General features: G+C 32.9%; 2 protein-coding genes across 3 annotated transcripts; both read right to left on the reverse strand.

Annotated features, from left to right (window-relative positions):
* Positions 1-2,449: 2,449 nt before the first annotated feature.
* Positions 2,450-8,488, reverse strand: MPS1 (multipolar spindle 1). Its single transcript, XM_078295194.1, has 11 exons — positions 8,299-8,488; positions 5,949-6,134; positions 5,799-5,856; positions 5,554-5,706; positions 5,341-5,400; positions 4,948-5,030; positions 4,799-4,856; positions 4,420-4,554; positions 4,019-4,214; positions 3,048-3,118; positions 2,450-2,875 (listed from the first exon to the last, which is right to left on the reverse strand). The coding sequence occupies exons 2-11, from the start codon at positions 6,105-6,107 to the stop codon at positions 2,691-2,693; spliced, it is 1,158 nt and encodes a 385-aa protein (XP_078151320.1). The 5' UTR covers positions 6,108-6,134; positions 8,299-8,488; the 3' UTR covers positions 2,450-2,690.
* Positions 8,489-19,609: 11,121 nt separating this feature from the next.
* On the reverse strand, positions 19,610-22,895 carry QPT (quinolinate phoshoribosyltransferase). 2 transcript variants are annotated; one of them, XM_078295300.1, is made up of 10 exons: positions 22,740-22,895; positions 22,516-22,664; positions 21,642-21,775; positions 21,488-21,551; positions 21,295-21,377; positions 21,086-21,169; positions 20,823-20,975; positions 20,315-20,491; positions 20,155-20,222; positions 19,610-20,063 (listed from the first exon to the last, which is right to left on the reverse strand). In XM_078295300.1, exons 1-10 carry the CDS (start codon positions 22,841-22,843, stop codon positions 19,967-19,969), a joined length of 1,113 nt encoding a protein of 370 aa, XP_078151426.1. In that variant the 5' UTR covers positions 22,844-22,895; the 3' UTR covers positions 19,610-19,966. The 2 variants fall into 2 exon arrangements, with proteins under 2 accessions (XP_078151426.1, XP_078151433.1); XM_078295307.1 differs by lacking the exon at positions 22,740-22,895 and having other exon boundaries at positions 19,794-20,063; positions 21,642-21,788; positions 22,516-22,663.
* Between the last annotated feature and the right edge of the window lie 654 nt (positions 22,896-23,549).

Below are 23,549 nucleotides of genomic sequence, written 5' to 3' on the forward strand. Positions count from 1 at the left end.
CTTCAAGTTAAATACTAACAGTTTTTTAAACGTTCATTAATGATTGAGCGGTCCCCCCATGTTTAATGGTCCCCAGTTGTGCGGGGACGATTCAAAAAAAAAGGAAATTTTGTGCGGGGACAATTAATGGATTGATTTATTCTTTCATAAATAGAGATCATTGCATAGGGTTTAATACCTGACAAATTCAAGGTAAATACTTTAATGCTTCAAGTTAAATATCCGCAGTTTTTTAAACGCTCATTAATGATTGGGCGGTCCCCCCATGTTTTTTTTGGCAGTATCTGCGGGGATTGTTATCACTGTCCCATATATTATTAGAATTAAGTACGGCAAAATTTTATTGGGAAGAAATTTCGTAACAAATCCATCGCAAACCTCATATGTGTATTATTCAAAAGTTTAAATAGCTTTTATCGCGTCGTAGCGGAATGACTAAAAAAACAGCGCTATGTTCATATGGCGCAAAATAACGTGCTATAGTGTCGATAGTGTCATAGCTTTTATGGTCCAAAAACGTTATGGTAGCATTATAGCGCGTTATTTAGAACATTGGTATGATTTATTGATGATTGAGAATGTTGGGTTTATAATTATAAAATATATTCTTTATGATTAAAGAATACAGGTAAAATTGATTGACAGAAACAAAGGATCAGAGAAAATACTAACGACCTTAATATCAATTAGGGATCGTTTTATTGAGTAATTTAACTATATATGGTTGTTGATGTATCATGTTATTTCTATTGATAAATTATAATTTTAACCTAGCAGATTTTTTGAAGTTACGACACGGTAACTTTTCTGTAAAGCTGCAGTTGCTGTACCATAATATACTGATATATTTCAATATTTTATGCCGAGTAGGGGTAAAATGTTTCGTTATTTTTGGTATTTCAATCATACTTCAATTTTTTTTATCTCTATTTTAAAAATTTAAGTAGTTAATTCAAACCATTTAACAGGATCTTCATATCAAAATATACTTGGAGATCAAATTTTATATTTTTGAAAAAAAATACTATTATTTTAGATACAAACACAAATTTATTTTTTTAGAAAATTATGAATCATTCAAAAATATTGATTTTGTACCTATCTAATCTAAAAAAAATATAAAATTAGGTCTTCAAACACACATTTTAATATGATCATAGTGATTATTAGGATCAATTATTTGGACTTTGAAAATGAGGAGAAGTATTTTTGACCTACTCTTGCATGCCACGCAATAAAGTATAAACAGTCAATGAACCTCTCAATTAGGGATCGGTTTATTAAGTAAATATAATTATGATTTTTGATGTATGGAAATTTAATGAAATGTCGAAAATATCAAATAAAATATTTTTCTTTAGAATTTATTAACAATATTATCGGTGTGGAATCCAGATATGCAAAAATCCCCTAAAACATAGTAATCTTTAAACCTGGAAAAAGAAATATATATATATATATATATATAAGCAGTCTGAAACGCAAAATAAAGTATCTTTTTAAGGTTATTATTAGGAGGCAATAACCTAAAACATGGTATTCTCAACCAAGATTAATAACTTTGGATTACTTACAAAAAGCAAATCATGTGCATATTCAAGAAATACTTCTCTTATTACGCTAATTCATGATCTAATGTTATCTGCAAATATCTCAAAACAAAAATATATATATATGGGGTGTCAGTATTGAACAGTTAAAACGAAAATATCAAATGCTTACCGCAAGAAGTTACCAGATGCCAAAATACATATAGGTGGTTTTCTAGACAGCAAGGACGTATACTAAATGCTCATTGGTTTACGAAATTAATATCAATTACAGTTTATGACTACTGATATGTCAGAAACAGTATAATCCCTGTGTAAAAATTATGATTCTGTGTTGTTGTTTGTTCCATCATATAATGACAGTTTTGTATTTGATGTCTTGATTAAGACTTCTTCCTGCTTCAAAGAATTATTCTTATTTGTTGCCTTCCAATTTACTTGGCTGTTTGTTTATATGTAACCTTCATGTATTGAACCCTATGTTATGATAAATAAAATCCATCTAAATTTAAAAAAAAAAAAAAAAAAAAATCTGATTTTGGTTTAATAAGCTCCCTTTTTATTTGAACTGTTGAATTTTGACAAATAATTTTGAATGACAAGATAATTTTATTTGATTGATTTATCAACTGGAACTAATAATTTTATTTTGGATCCATTAAAATTATATAATATAATATGCGATTTGGTTATGAATTCTGACTTATCTATTTATGAAATATACAATAATTAATATTGGTAAATTCGGAGGATATTTAAAATTCAGTAGAAAGTACCAACGAAGTTATAACATTTTGGACATATCAAATGGGCCGTAATTGTTTCCATGAATAAAATTGCATTCAATCTATAAAAAAAATCTGAATAAAATCAGGCTGCTATTTGAAGAGCATACGTAGTTTCACAAAGAAAATTCTCCAATTATCATATTAACAATTAACCATAAAAAAAGGAAAGAAAAATAACAACATAAGTCATGAGGGGTTTCTCTTCCTTTTAACACAACTCAAACATGTATAGAATGGGAAAAAAAACACACTGACTTTAAAAGCAAATAAAATCCACAATTAGATTTAGATCAAAGGTAAAAGAAAACTATCATTAGGTACAATAAGTAGAAAGAAAATAAAAAAGGAAAGATCAAGACAGAAGTTTGGAGAAAACTTGCGGATCAAGCTTGCCCCGGTGAGTAGCCGGTCCCACCTCCTTGGCAAGCAATGCCACGACACGATCCATGTAGAGTATGTAAAGTCCATTCATATTCTCTAGAATTTCTAAATCCTTGCGTGCTTTTAGAATTGATCGCACCCATTCCTCGAATAATTCTGCAAAATGTTTATAGTTTATCACAAGAATTTCAACTAGTTGAGTTTGGTTCAAAATAGCCTAAATTATCATCCAACTGTGAAATTATGGTTCAATATGGATATTTTTTTCTCTCTAAATTTACCAAAAATTAGGCTGTACATAGGGACAGAGGGAGGGAGGAGCACTAACTCTTGTCAAATTGCTCTGAATTAAGCCAGGTCCTGATGTAGTCAGATATCATGAACTCAATTAGTTGAATCCTGTCAGATCAAACAATCAACAGAAGTTAGTTTCTAATAACATTACTAAGACTAGATTGAAGAAACACAGGGATTTAAAATTGTCACAAGTCATCTTATTGCTTTTCGTTTCAACTTCCCATATAACATTGAAGATCAACAAATTTTGATATTATTCCTCGTGCAAATGACATCCAACAGCAGATTATCCCCATTTTGAGTACAATATATATAAAAAAAAAACAAAAAATATTCTAGGGTTCTGAGAGCAACCCAATTAACCTAATTAACATGACTAACCCAACTGACTCCAGAATTCATAGATCCAGATTTTCTTTGGTTAGGTGCTGATTGAATCTTGATTGATGCAAAAAAAATATAAATATACAGATTTTATGAATACCAGGTAATTTTTACTCGATCAGCTTATATTTTGTTATTTTAAGCTATTTAACAAATTGGTTTATTTTATTGTTAGTTTGAGTATGTCACTCTTTTATTTGTATTTATTAATTTTTTAATATTGTTAATTATGTTTGCATATTAACTATTTTCGTCAATGAAAGTATGAAACCAGGGAAACCCACCGAACTTAAAAACCTAAAAGAATCACGGGTGGGCTGGATAGATTTTAAATTTTTGATTGGTTAGTCACATATTGGAACGTTGCAATTAAGCTATTGTGGATCCAAATGAAATCTAAATGAATACCAACCTACTTGACCTGTTTACACCCTCTGAATATTTTCATTTAGCCTCTACAAAATATATATTTATATAAAAAATCAATAATAATAATAATAATAATAATAATTAGGGAATATTGTATGTTACATCCAAAGGAGTAAACAATTTTTCACTTTTCCAGGGAACACATAAAAGTTGCGCCAGAAAAGAAGATCATTAAACACAGAAACTTACAATAGAAACATGGAAGCATCCAGATTCGGGTAATTATCATGAAAAGGGTCAAGTAGAAGCAAATTTTCCGCCACAATTGCGATCTTTTGAGAGAGAGTTAACATTGTTCTTTGACCAATAAATTCTTCTTTCCCAAGCTTTCGTATTATGTGCTGGACACAGAATTGGGGATCCATATCATTGTCTAACCCGGATCCTGAAATTTAAGATTTTATAAACATATATCAAAGTTTCAAAGAAAAGGAACACACTTTATACATTGTGGTTTTGGCATTGTACACCAATTCACCAAGAGGGTTAATCAAGCTTGAATTAGGGAAAAACTGTGGCTTAATTGACATTTTGGGAAAGGCAATACAGTACAGCATGAGATCTCATAAAAAGTACCATATGATCCATACCTGAATCTATCTGGGAATCTCCTTGGGAGGGAGAGGGAGTACACATTCTCTTAATCAAGCGCATTATCAGTCCATTAGTTATCTCTTCAAGAGGCTCTTTCTGTTGTCTTGATACCAGTATGTTCTTCAATGAGGCTTTTATAGAACAAAAAATGTTTGGACAACAATATGTAAAAAATGAATTTGCATATCAACACTTTGTGAATCTAATTTTTAAGGATTGTACTTTGGTCGGTGCATATCAGGGCACAAAACTCACTTACTTGGCACCACGATGCCAAATAATACAGATTTATATTGCTATTACAACTTTTATATAAAATGATGGACATTGATGAAGGGAAAAAGCACAAGCAATGAAATTACCATATTACCTTACCTAATATGAAATCGATAGCTTGGTGTGAGAATGTGGAGAATGATGCATCAACTTCTCCCTAGCAACCAATAATGCATGATAAATAAACTAAAGAGAGAACAAAGATCAGTGTAGAACTTCATTGGTAATTTTGTATATCAAAGCATCACCTTTGCTAAGACATTATCTGACAGCCCCACCAGGAAATCAATTGATGTGCTAAGACGCGCTATTTCATCGTCAGATTCAAATTCTAATCCAGTAATGCAAACATATGTAATTAACAACAGGAGAAAATATATATATATACAAAAGTCAGACGCACACATTGTAAACAAAGTAAAGATCCAAAAGAATCCTGTTAAACCTTGATTGACAAATAAGCATCACTCAATTTGATCTCATCTATGCTAATTAAATACAAAAAAAAAGATGAAAAAAAGAGCAAAAAATAATTATAAGCTGATACTTGAACCCATGAAGCAATTCAGTCTGCTTAGATCAGAAGAAAAGCTGAAAACTATTGTATCAAAATCTGGTTGTTCACCCTTTGTAGTGCTTACCCATGAAACTTCTTCTCTCAATCGGCCTTTCAACCCTTCTCCTCCTCTCTTTCCAGCGAACTGAAATCCAAAATTGGGTAATCAACTCAACAGAAAAAAAAAAAAAAACACCTCAACTTTGAGATAATTCTTTATATAACATAAGTGTTAATTACCTGGTGTCTTAGCAGGCATAAATTTAGGCCGTAATAAAAAATTGAAGAGAGCTGATACCTAATCTAATGAAGCGCCTCCTGAGCACATTGTCTATCCAATGTTCATCTCCAGTAGTTCCATCTGTGACATGTGGGCCAACGTCACCGCAGCCTTCAAAGAAGTGGCAGCGACATGAGGCAATAGGCGGCTCTAACTCACATCCAGATCCATCTAATTAAAAAGATACAAGCAATTAAGCACATTTGATTTGAAGCTTTCAAGTAAGAAAGCAAAAGCAGGGACAAATAAATTGATGGCAAGACCTTGGAGGAGCTTGATCTCCTCTCTGAGGTGCACAATTTCACTCTTCCTATCCTTTGCCTAGGAAAATTAAATTAATGCAAATTATTGATCAGCGCACATAATAGGAAGGGAGAGCGAGCGAGAGAGAGAGAGAGAGAGAGAGCTAGGACCTTTTTCTTCCAGTGTCGGATTTGGTCAGAGGTAGCAGATGGGGAGAGGACGTTGAGAGGTTGATTAAGGTTAAGGTGGCGATTGGATCGTACTAGTGCCATGGCAAGAGCCAGCTTCACCGATGGAGATTCCTTTTTCTTCCATCCTCCATCCTCCATCCTACGAGTGCGTATCCACCCAGGTACCTGAGGTGCAATTTAAAAGAACGAACGGTCCAGATTAATTCTATTCAAATCAAACTTAATTTGGTAGCTGCTGTGACCAGTGTTATAAAATGCGGTTTATGCGGTATGTGGAAGGCCACCTCATACCGCATATACGGTATACGGCCGCATATGCGGATCTTAAAACGAGAATTCATATATAATTTGTATGCAAAACTATAATTTGTGTACATCAGAGGCATATCTAAGATAAGAAAAAAAAAGTATCTAATAAATGATTGATACTACGTATCTGCATAAATATATTAAAGCTATAATTTCTGCCACTATAGGTAGTTATATCATGCACTGATGCACATCAGAAGCATTAAGACAAAATACACAAAGACATCAGAGGAAATTATATATTGTGCATAATCTCACAGCAGAATAGAAACATAAATATCACAGCATAAATGCATAATACAAACATAAATGTCACAGCAGAGCACAAACATACATTGTGCATAATCCATGACAACATGCCAACAACCCAAAAGTGCAAATAAACATATATAAAACACAAGTCAGAACTCAAAAGTACTAGATTACAATTCTACATACTTCTAGCCAGGATAAATTGAGTTTAAGGGCCTAAGCAAATCTGAAGTAATGGAATTTGATGTCGACATTGCATGAGAACCAGAACTGGACATGATCCTATTAAAAATAAATAGGGAAAATTGGTTATTTGCCACTCCAAAACCTTAAAATTTGAAAAATGCCACCCCAAAATTAGAAATCATCTTAATGTCACTCTAAACTTAGTTAATTTTTAAATTTTACACAAATAATAATTAATGACTAAAATACCCTCCCCATACTATTCAGAGTTCAGATAAGTGATTCTATCAGTATCTCAGTAATGGCCTCCCCGTCTCAAAATGAAGAAATCGGGAAAAATAAAATAAGGAGAAGACATCGGAAATTTCAGTGATGGCCTTGGTCTATCACATCCATCTGCATCCATTTTCTCCATATTTACGCCGCTTCTCTTCTCCTTCTCCTCTCAATTCTCCACTGCTATATAAGAAATTTCAGAGTTTGAAAACCATTACATTGAAGCACAGAAGCAATCGGTTTAGAAAGCAGAGATTGCGATTCAATTCAGTGTCGGCGTCTCTACCAGCACTTGATCTGACAGAGGAGAATATTTGTCAGGTCCTAATTGATGCTAGATCTGAGGTTGCCCTGTTTTTGTTTCCTCGCATTGCTTGCTTCATTTTATTATTTTTGTAACTGCACAAAATTTAAAACTTTTTGACTAAATTTCAGTTAGGTCAGATCTTCGATACTTCAATTGGAATGACCAGTACATTTCATTTATATACTCTCAGACCAGTAGATCACAGTTTTGTGATGGGAAGGGTATTTTAGTCATTAATTATTATTTGTGACAAAATTAAAAATTAACTAAGTTTAGAGTGGCATTAGGATGATTTCTAATTTCGGGGTGGCATTTTTCAAATTTTAAGGTTTTGGAGTGGCAAATAACCAAATTTTCCCAAAAAAATAACATTGTGCATATCAGATTACAACAATAAGAGAACTATTATATCTTAACAGTCACTGTGGTTGACATATTCAATGTGCACATAACTATATATGTTTATCTAAGCTCTCACTACTATATATAAATATGACATTTGATGTCATATAATTGTGCAATTTCAAAATCAGTTGTTTGAGACTTAATTGTGCAATTTTGTTCAATGATAATTCCTCCAAGAGAATAACTGTATTTCTGTTGTTATCTACAGCTTATGTAATTTGTCAAATCGCATAGCATAGTTATTTTGTGATATATATTTTCTCCCTTTATAAACAATGTAACAGAGACTTGATATTCTATAAAAAAAAAATGAGACATTCAGACAATACCAGTACCTAAATACCACTATCTCCTTCAATTTAATATTTATTTACATCCAATCTTACCAATTATCTATCACAGTGGCTTGTTACCAATAATCAGAGATATCATATTTATTTCAATCAATGATGAACCATTTGATATCATATTTATTTCAATCAATGAATCATCCAATCTTACCAATTAGCTATAATAGATATCAATTTCACTAATTACCAGAGACAGTGACGACATCAACAAAATTTAGTAACTAATTAGGGTACTGTGCAATACCTGGAGGCTGGAGGAGAGGCGATGGGTGGAGATGCACTGGGAGGAGACGATGGGTGGAGATGCGCTGGGAGGAGGCGATGGGTGGAGAAGCGGAGGAGAGAGGCGATCTGTTTTGGAGAGAGAGGAGGAAAGAGGCGATCGGCGGAGGAGAGAGGAGCCTACGGAGGAGACGGAGATAAGGCAGGAGATCAATTAGGGACTTTTGTTATGCGGAGAGCGGGAGAGATATTTGGAAGCGCAGAGTTTTTCGAGCTGTGCGGAGGTCCGTTCGTTTCGAATCGGACGGACCAGATCAGATCTTGCCCGAATTTAAAAAAAATCAAAATTTGAGGAACTTTTAATCCGGTCCGTCCGATCCGAAACGAAGGGACCAGATTAAAAGCTCCGCACGGAAAAACTCTGCAGAGATATCATTTCGAGATATTTCGGGTAGGTTATGCGGATTGCAGACTGATGTTCTAAATGCGGATTTTATGCGGCCAACTAAATGATATGTGGTAAAAATTATGTGGCCGACTAAATGATATGCAGTAAAAATTATGTGGCTGAATATGTGTAAGCGCAATCGCATATTTGATCAAATATTGATTTTCTATGCGGTTGTCAACCGCATATGCATATACAACCATATTGACCGCATTTTGTTACACTGGCTATGTTTGTAGGTGGTTGTTTTCAAATTTGAGCTATGCTAAAAGAACAGTCATGAGGCCGAAATTTTTAAAAATACCATTTTCGGAAAATTAATAAACCAAAACACCATTTTCAGAATTTTTTATTAAAAACAGCATGGCCGCTTCTGTAGAAAGCGGCCACATACAATCGGGCCGCTTTGGTGGGCAGCGGCCACTGGAAAACATAAATTTTCCTTTTTTTTTTTTTTTTTAAAACAGAAATTTTTTTTTTATTTTTATTTTTTGTATCAAAATATTAGAAATGTTGAATATATTTCTTTGAATATAGATGGAATGCAATATAATTTGATTTATTAGAAAGACTGCAACAAATAACCCGGATCAATATTTTTCAGGCCGGATTTTTCGCGGCTGTAAGAAAAATTAATATATTTCTTTATGTGTTATTGGAAAAAAATAAAAATGTTTAGATTCTGAGTTATTGATCCCGGTTCAAAAGTCACTTCTAGATAATTCAGAAAATATTGTGATCTTTCTAATACATTTAATTTATAAAAAATTATATCTATTTTGAGAATTATTTTTTAAAAACAATCATTAAATAAATTAAAGTTTTTGTTTTTTTCAAAAATAGATACAACTTTTTATAAATTAAATGTACTAGAAGGATCATAAGATTTTCTGGATTACCTAGAAGTGACTTTTGAACCGGGATCAATAACTCAAAATCTAATTATTTTTATTTTTTTCCAATAACACATAAAGAAATATATTAATTTTTCTTACAGCCGCGAAAAATCCGGCCTGAAAAATATTGATCCGGGTTATTTGTTGCAGTCTTTCTAATAAATCAAATTATATTGCATTCCATCTATATTCAAAGATATATATTCAACATTTCTAATATTTTAATACAAAAAATAAAAATAATAAAAAAATTTCTGTTTTCAAAAAAAAAAAAAAAAAAAGAAAAAAAAAGGAAAATTTCTGTTTTGCCACCAAAGCGGCCCGATTGTATGTGGCCGCTTTCTACAGAAGCGGCCATGCTGTTTTTAATAAAAAATTCTGAAAATGGTGTTTTGGTTTATTAATTTTCCGAAAATGGTACTTTTAAAAATATCGGGTCATGAGGTGATACGGATTTCCATCCTATATCCTTCATCAACAAAATCAAGGGGGAATTTTACGTATACCCTTCAAAAACTGAAAAATTACGTATTTCCCTCTTCCAAAATCTATAATAATATATTTACCCTTCTAAACTACAATAACTTAACATATTTACCCAATCCAATTTTAATATAGGCAAATGCTTCTGTGCATACAAGGACCTATTTGTAAAATGAACATATTTTTATTTTCAAAGTTCAAACAGTCGATCCGAACCGTTCAACTTGTTCTCCATATTAATATGTGCTTGGAGACCAAATTTTACATTTTTCTGAATTTTTTTACTATTTATTAAGATGGGTACAAAATTCAATGGTCTGAATTTGATATTTTTTGTACTCATCTTAATAAATAGTAAAAAATTTCAGAAAAATGTAAAATTTGGTCTCCAAGCACATATTAATATGGAGAACAAGTTGAACGGTTCAGATCGACTGTTTGAACTTTGAAAATAAAAATATGTTCATTTTACAAATAGGTCCTTGTCTGCACAGAAGCATCACTCTGTACCGTTATTTCTTCCAGCCTTTTCTTATTTCTCTAGACAACCATTTCTCATTTCTCTTCTAGTCACATTAGTAAATCTAAGATAGTAGTACATGTACCGTTATTGTTTTTCCCTTAAACTTCATATCTCTACTGTTATGTTTAATCAATGCCTAGGGGTGTTCAAATGGTTCGATTTATTTGGTTTTAAATCGAACCGAGAAAGTTTGGTTTAAATGGTTCGGTTTTTCGGTTTAATTGGAACGGTTTGGTTTCATTTATCATATAATTCGGTTTATTTAATTTGGTTCAGTTTATAAAATTTAAAATTCGACTGAACCGAACCAACCGAATTCATGAATAATAAAATCGGTTCTGTAACGCCACGTAGATTGAGAGAATTGAGGTGAGAAACAATACAATTTAAAATTTCAGTTCTAATTAACTTAATTAGTAGGTCAGAAATAAATAAAATTAATTTTCATACCAAAAGAGGCCCAACTCAATTAAAATTCCAGCAGTCCATGTATATTTTGTTTTCAAATAACCAACTCATATAACCACCCCTTCATTTGAAAATTGATCCCACCTCCTGTATACGCCTCCCTCCATTCAAAAATTTAAACTACGCATTCTAATCAAGCCCCTGACTCCCCCTTATAAACAGACCCCTCTATCCTCTCTGCTTCATCTCAATCCGCACCGTCCCTATATAATTTGAGTTTAATTAAACCCTTCTCCAGTTTATCTCAAACCATGCCGTATCTCTCTTAATTCCTTTCATAGTAGCCCAAAAAGACCCTCCCAAGCCGCACCCTTTGAAGTCTTCTATTTGGTTGGGAATTTTCTGCACTTAAAGGTATAAAAGATCTCATTATTTTAGTGCATAAAGTAATTGATTAGAATACGTTATATTGTTATATTTAGTTAGAATAGATTTTTTTACTACTTGTATGAAATCATGAATAATTAGACCTTTAACTATAATCTGAAGTTTATTTATTATCAATAATTTCTGAAACTATAACTTGAATCTGAAAATTTCCTTTTAATATATCAAGTTTGATATTTATTCAAGCACATATTGTTAGTAGATTTTAGTTATAACCAGGATATTAATTTTAGAATTTTATAAATAACTTATGATTATTAGTATTTATTTTAATAAAACCTGATATTTAATATTAAAAATTAGTATTTTCTTTAAGTTACAAAATCTGGAAAATTCCTTATTCAACAGTTAGTTCCTTCTATTATATTAAAATTTAAAAATACAAATCATTAATAAAGTATATCTTTGAGTTTTACAACAAAGTAGACACTTTTTGCGAAGGAAAAAACACATTTATGATGGTCGTCCGTCGCAAAAACAAAAAGCTAAACAATGAGTGTAGTCCGTCGCAAAAAGTCACTTTTTTATCCTCGCAAAAAATGTCTCATTCTTATTGTGGTAGTTTTTGTTTAAATTAACATTCATTTCCTGATCATATAATTTGATACATAAGTTATTATAATAAATTATGAAATTTTATTATATACAAATATTTTGCGATGCTAAAGTTTTGATATCTCCTTATACCTAAAGTTCGAAATAAATATTAATAAAGTAAAAATAACTTGAGATACGTTCTCATTAATTTCATACAAAATTATTTCATGCCAAATCTATGATACACAATATTAAGGGTTGAGATTAATAACATGTGAAATAATAATACTTAGTATTAAGGAATATAATAGTAGAACAAGTAAATATTTCTAATATATTTAAAGATTTAGGAGTCATAAGAGACGATCAGGAACTTACTCAAATATCAGGTGCGGATTTTCTGGACTTTGTAAAATTATTACTTACCGTTTTATGTGCATTTATTTTTATATAGTTGAATTATGCATATTGAATTCGAACGATCGATTGACTTTGTTAGATCGATTGACTTTGTTAGAAAATATTAGGATATGATTATTCGTTTGATCAACGGACTTATAAAATGTGTTGTGTTGAGTTAATATATGTGATTTAAAAGGATAAGTAAAGTGAACAGGGGTCGATATGTTCGCATATCGGGATGTATACATTGGGTCTGGTGTTCGACTGGACCCCTCGTTAACGTGGCGTCGGTTGGACTTCCCGTCACGGGTCAAGACCTAGCGTAGGGTGAACTCCCCCGTCTAGTGAGACAACCTCCCATTGTTGGTTGGACTTCCCAGTGGGTTGGCGGCCTCCCAATGTTGGTTGGACTTCCCATTGGAATGGCAAGATAAATGGACTAACGGAAAACTTGAAAGAAAATATAAGTGTTTATGATCGTATGATTACATGGCATTAGAAACGCATGAGCATTTATTATTTATTTTCTTTTCATGCTTTTGAAGATTAAGTTAATTTTATAAAATCCGGGACTGGAACTGAATCCCGCACTGAGAGAATGTTCAAATCTCTCACCCGTTCCACTGTTATGTGGGTTCCAGGTAATGAGGAAGAGGCGCCAGAACAAGATCGTGAGTAAAAGCAAGTGAAAGGCTCCATGCTTATGATTAAATGCCACTTTTGTTTTATTTGTTTAATTTCCACTCAATTGGTACAATTGAGCATGTATGGTTGTTACCGTATTCCTAACCATGTATGTCGTGACCGCTATAGAACCACTTTGATTATTATTGTATGACTATTGTTTGTATATTTAATGTGGCATTTGTGGATGTTATTAATAATGTATGTGATGTGTATACGCCTTACATATAAATACGTGGCGGGTTATCCCGAGGTGTGACGGGTTCATTTTCACGCGTTTCCCTCTCCCACTTTCTTTCCCTTTTCAAATTTTGTTTTTTAACTTCTCAGCTGGGTCCCACCAAACCCTCACTTCATTTTTCTCTTTCCTACTCCATTTCTCTCTCGCTGTCTCTTTCTTCTTTCCTACTTTTTTTCTTTCTCCATTTTTTTTCTTTCTTCCATGCTATCTTTGTTTTCGGAAATTGATCACTCTTTTTTTCTTTTTGTATTTCTCTTTTCTCTATCACTCTTTAGATCTGTGTTCTCAATTTAATTTGTCCTCTTTTTTCGTTTTCTTCTTGATTATTTCGGTTATTTCTCTCTATTAATCTTATATCCCTTTGATTATTTCTCTATTTTCATCTCTGATTTTGGTTATTTCGGTTTAACCGAATAAACCAAAATTTATTTCAGTTCGATTTTTTCGGTTCATTGATTTAATTTGGTTGGTTTGATTTTAATTTTAAAAACCGAATAAAACTTTGGTTTAGTTATTTCTGTTCGGTTTCGACCGAACAAAACCAATGAACACCCCTATCAATGCCTATGAGTTTCTTTCAAAAAAAAAAGAGGAATGAATCTACTACAAGCAATTGAAGAAAAAAGAGCATACACCGAGTCCTTGTTTTGTGCCAAAATTCATTCCATTTCATCTCAACCAATTTAGAATTGTCCATAACCCAAACCAAATCATCAGCCAAATTAAACATTATCCTCATTTGACATTCAACAAAAGTTAGTTATTACAAATAGTTCAAATAGTACAAGATTACTTATTTAGCAAAGTAACATGTACAAATAGTTCAATTAATAGAGCAACATTGTCATCCCATTGAAAAATACCAACATGTACTTGATATTGGTAATACTGGTATTGTACATAGAAAGCTTGTTTGAGGAAGCTTACTTTATTATAGGTGATTATGTCCCGAGCTCCAATCTAGATCTTGAGGGTTGTTCCTCCTTCAATCCAACCTCCAACCTATGTCTCAAGGCCATCCCCAACTATAGCCGAGAGGTGTTTGAAACGTGCGAGCTATCAAGAGCTTTTAGCGCTAAAGAATGGCGGGAGGAATGAAGAGAGCTTTTGATCGTAGAAGTGAAATGGCAGATACAATTTTGGCGCTTGAAGGCTGGAACGATCAGCAATGAAGAAGGGGAACATACGTTATTATAGATTTTGGAAGGGAAAATACGTAATTTTATATTTTTTCAAAGATATACGTGAAACATTGTTATCCCATTGGAAAATACCAACGTGTACTTGATATTGGTAATACTGGTATAATACATACTCGATTATGGGTGACTATGTCCCGAGCTCCCATCTAAGTCTCGAGAGTTGTTCCTCCTTCGATCCGACCTACCAGCTAGGTCTTAAGGCCATCCCCAACTATGACCGCGAGGTGTTTGGAACGTGCGAGCTATCAAGAGCTTTTAGCGCTAAAGAATGGCGGGAGGAATGAAGAGAGCTTTTGATCGCAGAAGTGAATGGGCAGGTACAATTTTGGAGCTAGAAGACAGGAGCGATCAGCACTGAAGAAGGGGAACATACGTTATAATAGATTGGAAGGGGAAATACATAATTTTACATTTTTTGAAGGGTATAGGTGAAACATTGTCATCCCATTATAAAATACCAACTTGTAATTGATATTGGTAATACTGGTATAGTACATAGAAAGCTTGCTTGTGGAAGCTTACTTGATTATGGGTGATTTTGTACCAAGCTCCTATCTTGGTCTCGTGGGTTGTTCCACATTTGATCTAACCTCCCACCTAGGTTTCAAGGCCATATCCAACTATGGCCGAGAGGTGTTTGGAACGTGGGAGCTATCAAGAGCTTTTAGCGCTAAAGAATGACGAGAGGAATGAAGAGAGCTTTTGATCGTAGAAGTGAAAGGGCAGATATAATTTTGGCGCTAGAAGACAGAAGTGATTAGCATTGAAGAAGGGGAACATACGTTATTATAGATTTTGGAAGGGAAAATATGTAATTTTACATTTTTTGAAGGGTATACGTGAAACATTGTTATCCCATTGGAAAATATCAACGTGTACTTGATATTGGTAATACTGGTATAGTACATACTCGATTATGGGTGACTCTGTCCCGAGTTCCCATCTAGGTCTCGAGAGTTGTTCCTTCTTCGATCCGACCTCCCACCTAGGTCTTAAGGCCATCCCTAACAATGGCCAAGAGGTGTTTGGAACGTGCGAGCTATCAAGAGCTTTTAGCACTAAAGAATGGCGAGAGGAACAAAGAAAGTTTTTGATCGCAAAAGTGAATGGGCAGGTACAATTTTGGCTCTACAAGGCAGGAGCGATCAGCATTGAAGAAGGGGAATAGACGTTATTATAGATTTTCGAAGGGGAAATACATAATTTTATATTTTTTGAAGGGTATACGTGAAACATTGTTATTTCATTGGAAAATACCGTGTACATAGAAAGCTTGCTTGAGAAAGCTTACTCGATTATGGGTGATTTTACCTGTGATCCAACCTAGGTCATTTCATTGGAAAATATCGTGTACATAGAAAGCTTGCTTGAGAAAGCTTACTCGATTGGAAAATACCGAGCTCCCATCTAGGTCTTGAGGGTTGTTCCTCCTTTGATCCAACCTCCCTCCTAGGTCTCAAGGCCATCACTAACTATGGGCGAGAGGTGTTTGGAACGTGGGAGCTATCAAGAGCTTTTAGCGCTTAAGAATGGCGAAAGGAATGAAGAGAACTTTTGATCGTAGAAGTGAAATGACAAGTACAATTTTGGCGCTAGAAGGCAGGAGCGATCAGCACAGAAGAAGGGGAACATATATTATTATAGATTTTGAAAAGGGAAATACGTAATTTTATATTTTTTTGAAAGGTATATGTGAAATATTGTCATCCCAATGGAAAATGCCAACTTGTAATTGATATTGGTAATACTGGTATAGTACATAGAAAGCTTACTTGATTATGGGTGATTTTGTACCAAGCTCCTATCTTGGTCTCGTGGGTTGTTCCACCTTCGATCTAACCTCCCACCTAGGTTTCAAGGCCATATCCAACTATGGCCGAGAGGTGTTTGGAACGTGGGAGCTATCAAGAACTTTTGGCGTTAAAGAATGGCGGGAGGAATGAAGAGAGATTTTGATCGCAGAAGTGAAATGCCAGGTATAATTTTGGCGCTAGAAGGCAGGAGCGATCAACATTGAAGAAGGAACTTGGATTATTATATATTTTGGAAGGGGAAATTGATGAGCATAAAATATATACACTTTTGTCTATGATTTTATATCGATAACTTGACCAATTTCCATGCATTTAGTTTAATTTAGACTAGAATTACACCAAGAATCAAGTTACTGCCCAAGTTTATTTAAATTACAGGAAATGGAGCAAATTATAGATCTTCTCGCAGGCTTTCCGAAAAGTGGTAGAACACTGAAAACAGAGCTACGGATAATGAGTTATATCCATTTGAAGTTTGGTTCACAACCGAGTCAGAGGCTCCATGCGGCCTAGCCAACTAGCACAGCAGAGCAAAAGCAGCAGAAATAGAGGCTCCGTGCGGCCTAAGGTGCGGGCACCCCTGGCCGCGCATATATTCGCGAAAATTCCAACTTTCGACACCCTTTCGTATTTTTACCATATCTGGGCCATACGAACTTCGTTTTAGGCAAATAAAAAACTTGTTGGAAAGAGAACAACGAGATCTACAATTATAGGAAGGTTATAAATCAGAATTTGTAATGTCCAAATCACAGAAACCTTTTTAGAGAGTCATCAGCTGGTATTTACTGCCATATCTCATGAGATCTTGATTGATATACCTTCCATCATTGGTTGTTTCTTCCATAAGTCACAAAATAGCTATAAATGAGGGGGAGGCAGCAAGATAAATGCAACCTTCATATGATTTGAACCCTATGTTATGATTAATAAAATTCATCTAATTGTGCTGGGGCCTGGGTGGAAGTAAATAGAGGGAGAAAAAATTTCACGACATAATATTTTGTCAATAAATTTAAAATAGGGATATATTGTTTGATGTTTTTTTAAAAAGACATTTTATAAAATTGTTCGTTTATGTGTCAGATAAATTATAATTTTAACTTTGCAGATTTTTGCAGTTACGACACGATAACTGTTTATGTAAGCTGCAATCACTAGCACCATGTTTGGTTGTGGGCTACAGGGTGGAATAAGGAGTTTAGGCCTCGTTATTCCACCAAATAAGCATTAATTGAGCCGGGCTAAGATGGCATAAGCCGATCTTCAGGCCGGCCTAAATTAAACCACCTTACATGGTGATTTAATTTTATTCCACCTCGTGACCTAACTTGAATGATTATAATAATATTTTATTTGTATATAGTTAGTATATTATTATTAATAATTGTTATCAGTATATAATTATATAGAGGAGGGTTCAAATGCCTCCATTTTTGGTGCCTCCATCATGCCTCTATTTTTAAAACGTTAATAACTCAAAATTTATATCATAAACTTCAAAATAAAATCGTTAGATGTGATCTATGTTATTTTATCTATGTGCTCAAAAAAATTTATCACATTTTGATTTTCTTTTTATGTGAATCAATAAGTTGAAAAATCAACGTTTAGAAATTATCCACATTAGTATGTTTTTACAAGCTCTTAATGACAACCAAAACGAAATTGAAATGTCATAATTTTTTACACGTGGATAGATAAAATAATGTAGATCATATCTAACGGTTTTATTTTAACTTTTAAGTTTTAAATTTTGAGTTATTAAAGTTTTTAAAAATGGAGGCATGATGGAGGCATTTGAACCCTCTTCAATTATATAATTAATAACTTATATTGTTAATATATTAAATAATTATTATAATAATATTATAATATTTTATAGTTATTATTAATATATTAATATTATATAATTAGCATCTTATTATTAAGAATTATTATTAATATATAATTAATATCCTATGTTGTTAATATATTAAATAATTATTATAATATATTAATATTATATAATTAGTATTTTCTTATTCATAATTATTAGTAATATGTAATTATATAATTAATATGTTATATTGTTAATATATTAAATAATTATTATAATAATATTATAGTTTTTTTATTAATATTATATAATTAGTATCTTATTATAGATTTATAATTATATAATTAATAATTAATATTGTTAATATAGTAAATCATTATTATAATAATATTATACGAGTAGAACTAGGGTGCTCTTAAGCTCACCAAAGTTTTGGTGAGCTTAACTCTAAAACTCATCAAATCGATTTCAAATGACGAATCCGAACCGTTGAAACCCGCCTACCTTACGTGTGATGCATCTACATGTGAAATTTTTAAACATTCGAATTAATTTAGTATAAAGTCAAGCGGTCAAAAACGTTCAAAAAATAAATGCACTAAAATTAATTTATTAACCTTCTAATTTTGACCGCTTGACCTTATACTACATTAATTCGAATGTTTAAAAATTTCACATGTAGATGCATCACACGTAAGGTAGGCGGGTTTCAACGGTTCGGATTCGTCATTTGAAATCGATTTGATAAGTTTTAGAGTTAAGCTCACCAAAGTTTTGGTGAGCTTAAGAACACCCTAGTTCTACACATATTATACTATATTATAGTTGTTATTAATATATTAATATTATATAATTAGTATCTTATTATTAGTATATAATTATATAATTAATTTTTTATATTGTTAATATATTAAATAATTATTTTAATAAGATTTTATAATTAGTATATTTTTATTAATATATAAATAATATTTTATATTATTAATAAATTAAATAAATTCTATAATAATATATAATATATTACCGTTATTATTAATATATTAATATTATATAATTAGTATCTTATTATAAATAATTAACTAATTTAGGCTTTCAAAATTTTAGTCCTCCACCAACTCGAAGCAAACAAGGAATACTTTAAACTATGATTTAACTTTAGGTCTCAATCAAACATGAATAATTTAGACCAGTCTAAGTTGGAATAACCAATTTAGACCTCCTTAGATTTAGGCCACAACCAAACATAGGGTAGAAGTCTAATTAACAACGCTGACCCATAAAAAATGATATATTATATACCACACAACACAATTAATAGTCAATGACCATCACCAAAAAAAAAATAAAAAAATAGTCAATGATTTAAAATAGATAAAAATTGATTTACTCCTCAAACTCTCTCTCTCTCTCTCTCTCTCTCTATTTATTGAAATCTTCTCCTCAACGGTCAATATATGTCAAACAAATCCAACATGTCCATTGATCAGAACATGAATTATTAACCTATTTTGTTCATCTTCTATATGAAGCAGCGTGTACTATACCTGTACACAACTGACCAATTCAGTGCCCTTTCAGCCAAAGGACAAGAAAAAAAGGCCCTAAATCAAACATTTTTTTGTTTGTTTTTGTTTCAAGAACTGATGATTATTCTACATAATTCATTGCTAGCAGACATTACCTTGCGCAATTATTTTGCTTTTCTTTTATGTGATGACAAAAACATTTGAATTTGAAAAATCTGGTATCAAAACATGCAGCCTACTTGCTGAATTGCATCTTCAAGTCAAGCCCGGTTGGTACGCCTTCCGACTTGAAGAGCAAGCTCAGTATCTATTTTGAGCGAGATATCTAGTGCTTTCACAGAGTGTGTCAATGCTCCACTAAAAATTAAAAGAAGAGAGAGGATATCAGTTGAAAGATAGAAATTATTTTGAAATATCATGCAAAAAAGGAATGTATCATGGAAATTACCTTGAAATATAGGTAACTCCAGTTTCTCCAATTTTATGTACAGTCTCTAGCGTGACATTTCCAGATGCCTACAATAGAGCTCTTCTCAGAATCTGGTGCTAAAAAGACAAACAAATAACAGTAGATGTAATAACATTCAATCATTTAGAAAGTAATTTACCTCGGTCTCGAATCTGCCGCTTATAAGTTTAACTGCATCTTTTAGCATCGATACATCAACATCTCCATTTGAAACAGGTACAACCATATTATCTAACATTATTCGGGTTAAAGAAGTCTTATTTTCAGTAGCATATTGCAAAACTTCTTTCACCTCTTCTAAGGTCCTTGTTTCAACCTGGATTAATATATGCAGCCAGTTATCTAAAAGGAAAAAAAACAGGATATGAAATTTTTTATGATTTACAAGGACATTATGACACACAATAGAAAATCATTATTTAATAACCAGAAAAACAAGAAAAATAAGAAAGACAAAATGCTGGTTTCATTTACTGAAAAGGCACCACGGTTATATTCTGAGACATGAGTTACTATACAAATAGCTAATAAATGATTGACGTTATATATATACATATAAAAAGAGATTGCTTGGTGCCAGATTTGATAAGCAATTTCTACTGATGTGAAAGGAGAAGTACACAATATGAATTTCATGGTTCGGATACCTCAACAGGAACAGACAAATTATTTTTCCACAAGAATTCATCTACAGATTTAAGTGCACTGGAAACACCACCAGCTACTGAAATATGGTTATCTTTTATCATCACCATATCAAACAAACCCAGACGGTGGTTCTTTCCCCCACCAATAAGTACCTGTTCGAAAAAAATAATAGTTAGAAAAAAAAAAGTTCAGTGAAATAATTCGCCCTTCTTTATTCTTTTTTTTTTTTCATTTTTTTTGAGAGATAAGAGAATTCACGAACAGCCCACTTATCGATCAAGCGTAGACCTGGAGCGGTTTTTCTGGTCTCTAAAATGCATGCGGGATGTGCTGCCTCTGCCATGGCCTACACAGAAAAATTAATTTTGGTGTGTTACAAGCTTAAAAAGCTAATTCCTCATGCATTATAAAACTGAAACATTATAAAAGGTACTAAAAGTATGCAAAAATAAATCTTATAGCATGGTGTACCTTAGTAAGTGTTGCTATTCCACTCATTCTCTGCATAAAATTGAGAACAACCCTCTCTGCCACAATAATGCTCCTTGCACACCCTTCAAAAACAAAAACTTAATTAGGACTTATAAGCCTATACCAAATGAAATAGCATATTAACTAAGACAAGACTAAAGTGTAACACCAAGAGCAGTTGTGATCATCATACCATATACTTTCCCAAATTGCATGCCTTTGATAATATGGTCTCCGTCCTTCTGAGACCACTCAACCTACGAGATAGTTTGAGATATAATATTCTAACCATTATAATGGAGAAACAAATTAACCAAAAAAATAACAAAAAATGAAGAATAGCGTACCTGCAATGAGGGATCAACTTGATTAAAAATCATCTCAGCTAGGCAAATACCAGCAATAACCCCATTTTCTTTGGCTATGAAGGTTGCTTCGGCATCCATTTCTTTTGGTATGGTAGCCAAACAAGTTATATCCCCTGTTACAGAAAACTAATGCATAACAATATATATATACTACACTTAAAAAGTCCAATTGCAAGACTGTATAATATTTTGGAAGATGACAAATTTGCATTATCACAGTAGCATGGAAGATCCAATTACAACTTTCTGGTAACCCATCATACAACACTATTCGTCAATTTCAATTTAAATTTGAAATTTTAGATAACAAAACCTAATCATTGATCATCTTTTATGTCACAAGTAAGACATGCACAAAGTATGATTATATTTAGAACACATCCATGATTTGGGCTTGTCATTTTCAATTTTGAATTACTGATGCAAAAATATTACCATGGTTTGTTATGTCACAAAATAGAGTTGTGACATATGTTCGTACTAAGAACAAATTTTCAAATAGATCCTGCATTTCCAAATGCATTCGTAACACTGGATTTTCAGATTATTTGATTGGAAAAGTATACCCCACTCAATCATTCTACTTATTTCTTTCAAATCCAATTTATACCAGAAACAAGCTCAGCTGTTTTGAAAGATAATTTTCAAGCTGCTCTCACTAATTATAAACCGATATATCATTCATCAGTTAGTACCAAAAGGTCAAGGCAATCCAGTTAATTTCTTTTACTTCACATGATTTCAGTGGTTTGTACAAAGATAAAAAATCTCGTTAATCTTTTGCAAATTCAGTAATTCATGGGATGCCACTTGGATCACGAAGAACTAACTAATTAAAGAATAGAAAAATCACCTCTATCCCCGGCATCCTCTGAAAGTGCGAGAGCTATAACTGCCTTAAGGTCGTAAGTGGGATGAAACGGAGGTTTGAACGCCGTTAACTCGACCAGCTCACTCGCAATTCCCGTCGCTGACATGGCTTTCGCAACAAATTTACGTGCCCTGAATTTTTGATCATCTCGATGAATGAAAAATTAAGAAATTAGAGCTGTGAGTAAAGAAGAGAACGAGAGTTACCTGAGCGGAAAGGATAGAGAAGAGGATTGAACGAAAGAGAGAGTTTTGGCGCGGCGGAGGAAGAGGAGACGAGGAGAGGAGGCGGAGGTGGGAGCCACTGACATGATAGAGAGAGAGGAGTTAAGCGGGTGTGGGGAAAGGAGGTGGAGTGCGTATTATCTCAGTATTATTTAAGCTTTGAGATTTGTATGGAACGTATTTTGAACGGTTGAGATTTTCCAAAAAGTCACGTAAAATATGAGATATCTCAGAGGATGCGAATTCGAGGTGGCGGCGGCTCCGGATATCGAAGTTGCACATTTTTTTTTTTTTTTTGAAACCTTGACTGTGGCTGTCAATATAATTAGAAGCTGCACAATCTACGATGAAATTAATCTCCAAAGGTAACAGAATATTTTTCTTTTAGATCTGCACCGTTCGATCAAAATCCACACAACTATTAAAGGTGCCCGTGCATTCCACCTCAGACGGATAAGCTCGAATTTTGATCAGACACTCCTGATTTAAACAGAAATATTACGTTGCCTCAGAGGATATAGACTCATTTACAATGGTTGTAGATATTGTACCGCATACAATAATTGTGGCTGGCTCGAGCTAGCACCAAAAGCAGTCCAGGCAAGGAACATAAATTCGTGCAGTTTTGTATTGTGACTAAATACGGCGAAATTTGAATCAGTGCTATAAAAAACGGTTTTAACGGCAGTTGAATTGGTCATTTAATTATTAATGGCGGTCAAACCAATACGAATAATGGATGCATGTTTGCTGATGAAAACAATTAATCGGTCGTTTTACTGTTTAATCATC

Source organism: Carex rostrata, chromosome 2 (genome assembly GCF_964058835.1).
Source record: "Carex rostrata chromosome 2, lpCarRost1.2, whole genome shotgun sequence".
NCBI classification, from domain to species: Eukaryota; Viridiplantae; Streptophyta; class Magnoliopsida; order Poales; family Cyperaceae; genus Carex; species Carex rostrata.

Excerpts from the sequence above, each read along its gene's own strand:
- MPS1 (XM_078295194.1), bottom strand. The coding sequence starts at position 6,107 with ATGGAGGATGGAGGATGGAAGAAAAAGGAATCTCCATCGGTGAAGCTG. Across the intron at positions 5,857-5,948 it reads TCCGACACTGGAAGAAAAAG|GCAAAGGATAGGAAGAGTGA; the intron begins GTCCTAGCTCTC and ends TAATTTTCCTAG. Across the intron at positions 2,876-3,047 it reads TTCAGAGCAATTTGACAAGA|AATTATTCGAGGAATGGGTG; the intron begins GTTAGTGCTCCT and ends AACATTTTGCAG.
- QPT (XM_078295300.1), bottom strand. The coding sequence starts at position 22,843 with ATGTCAGTGGCTCCCACCTCCGCCTCCTCTCCTCGTCTCCTCTTCCTC. Across the intron at positions 21,552-21,641 it reads AAGTTGATCCCTCATTGCAG|GTTGAGTGGTCTCAGAAGGA; the intron begins GTACGCTATTCT and ends ACTATCTCGTAG. Across the intron at positions 21,170-21,294 it reads GAATAGCAACACTTACTAAG|GCCATGGCAGAGGCAGCACA; the intron begins GTACACCATGCT and ends TTTTCTGTGTAG.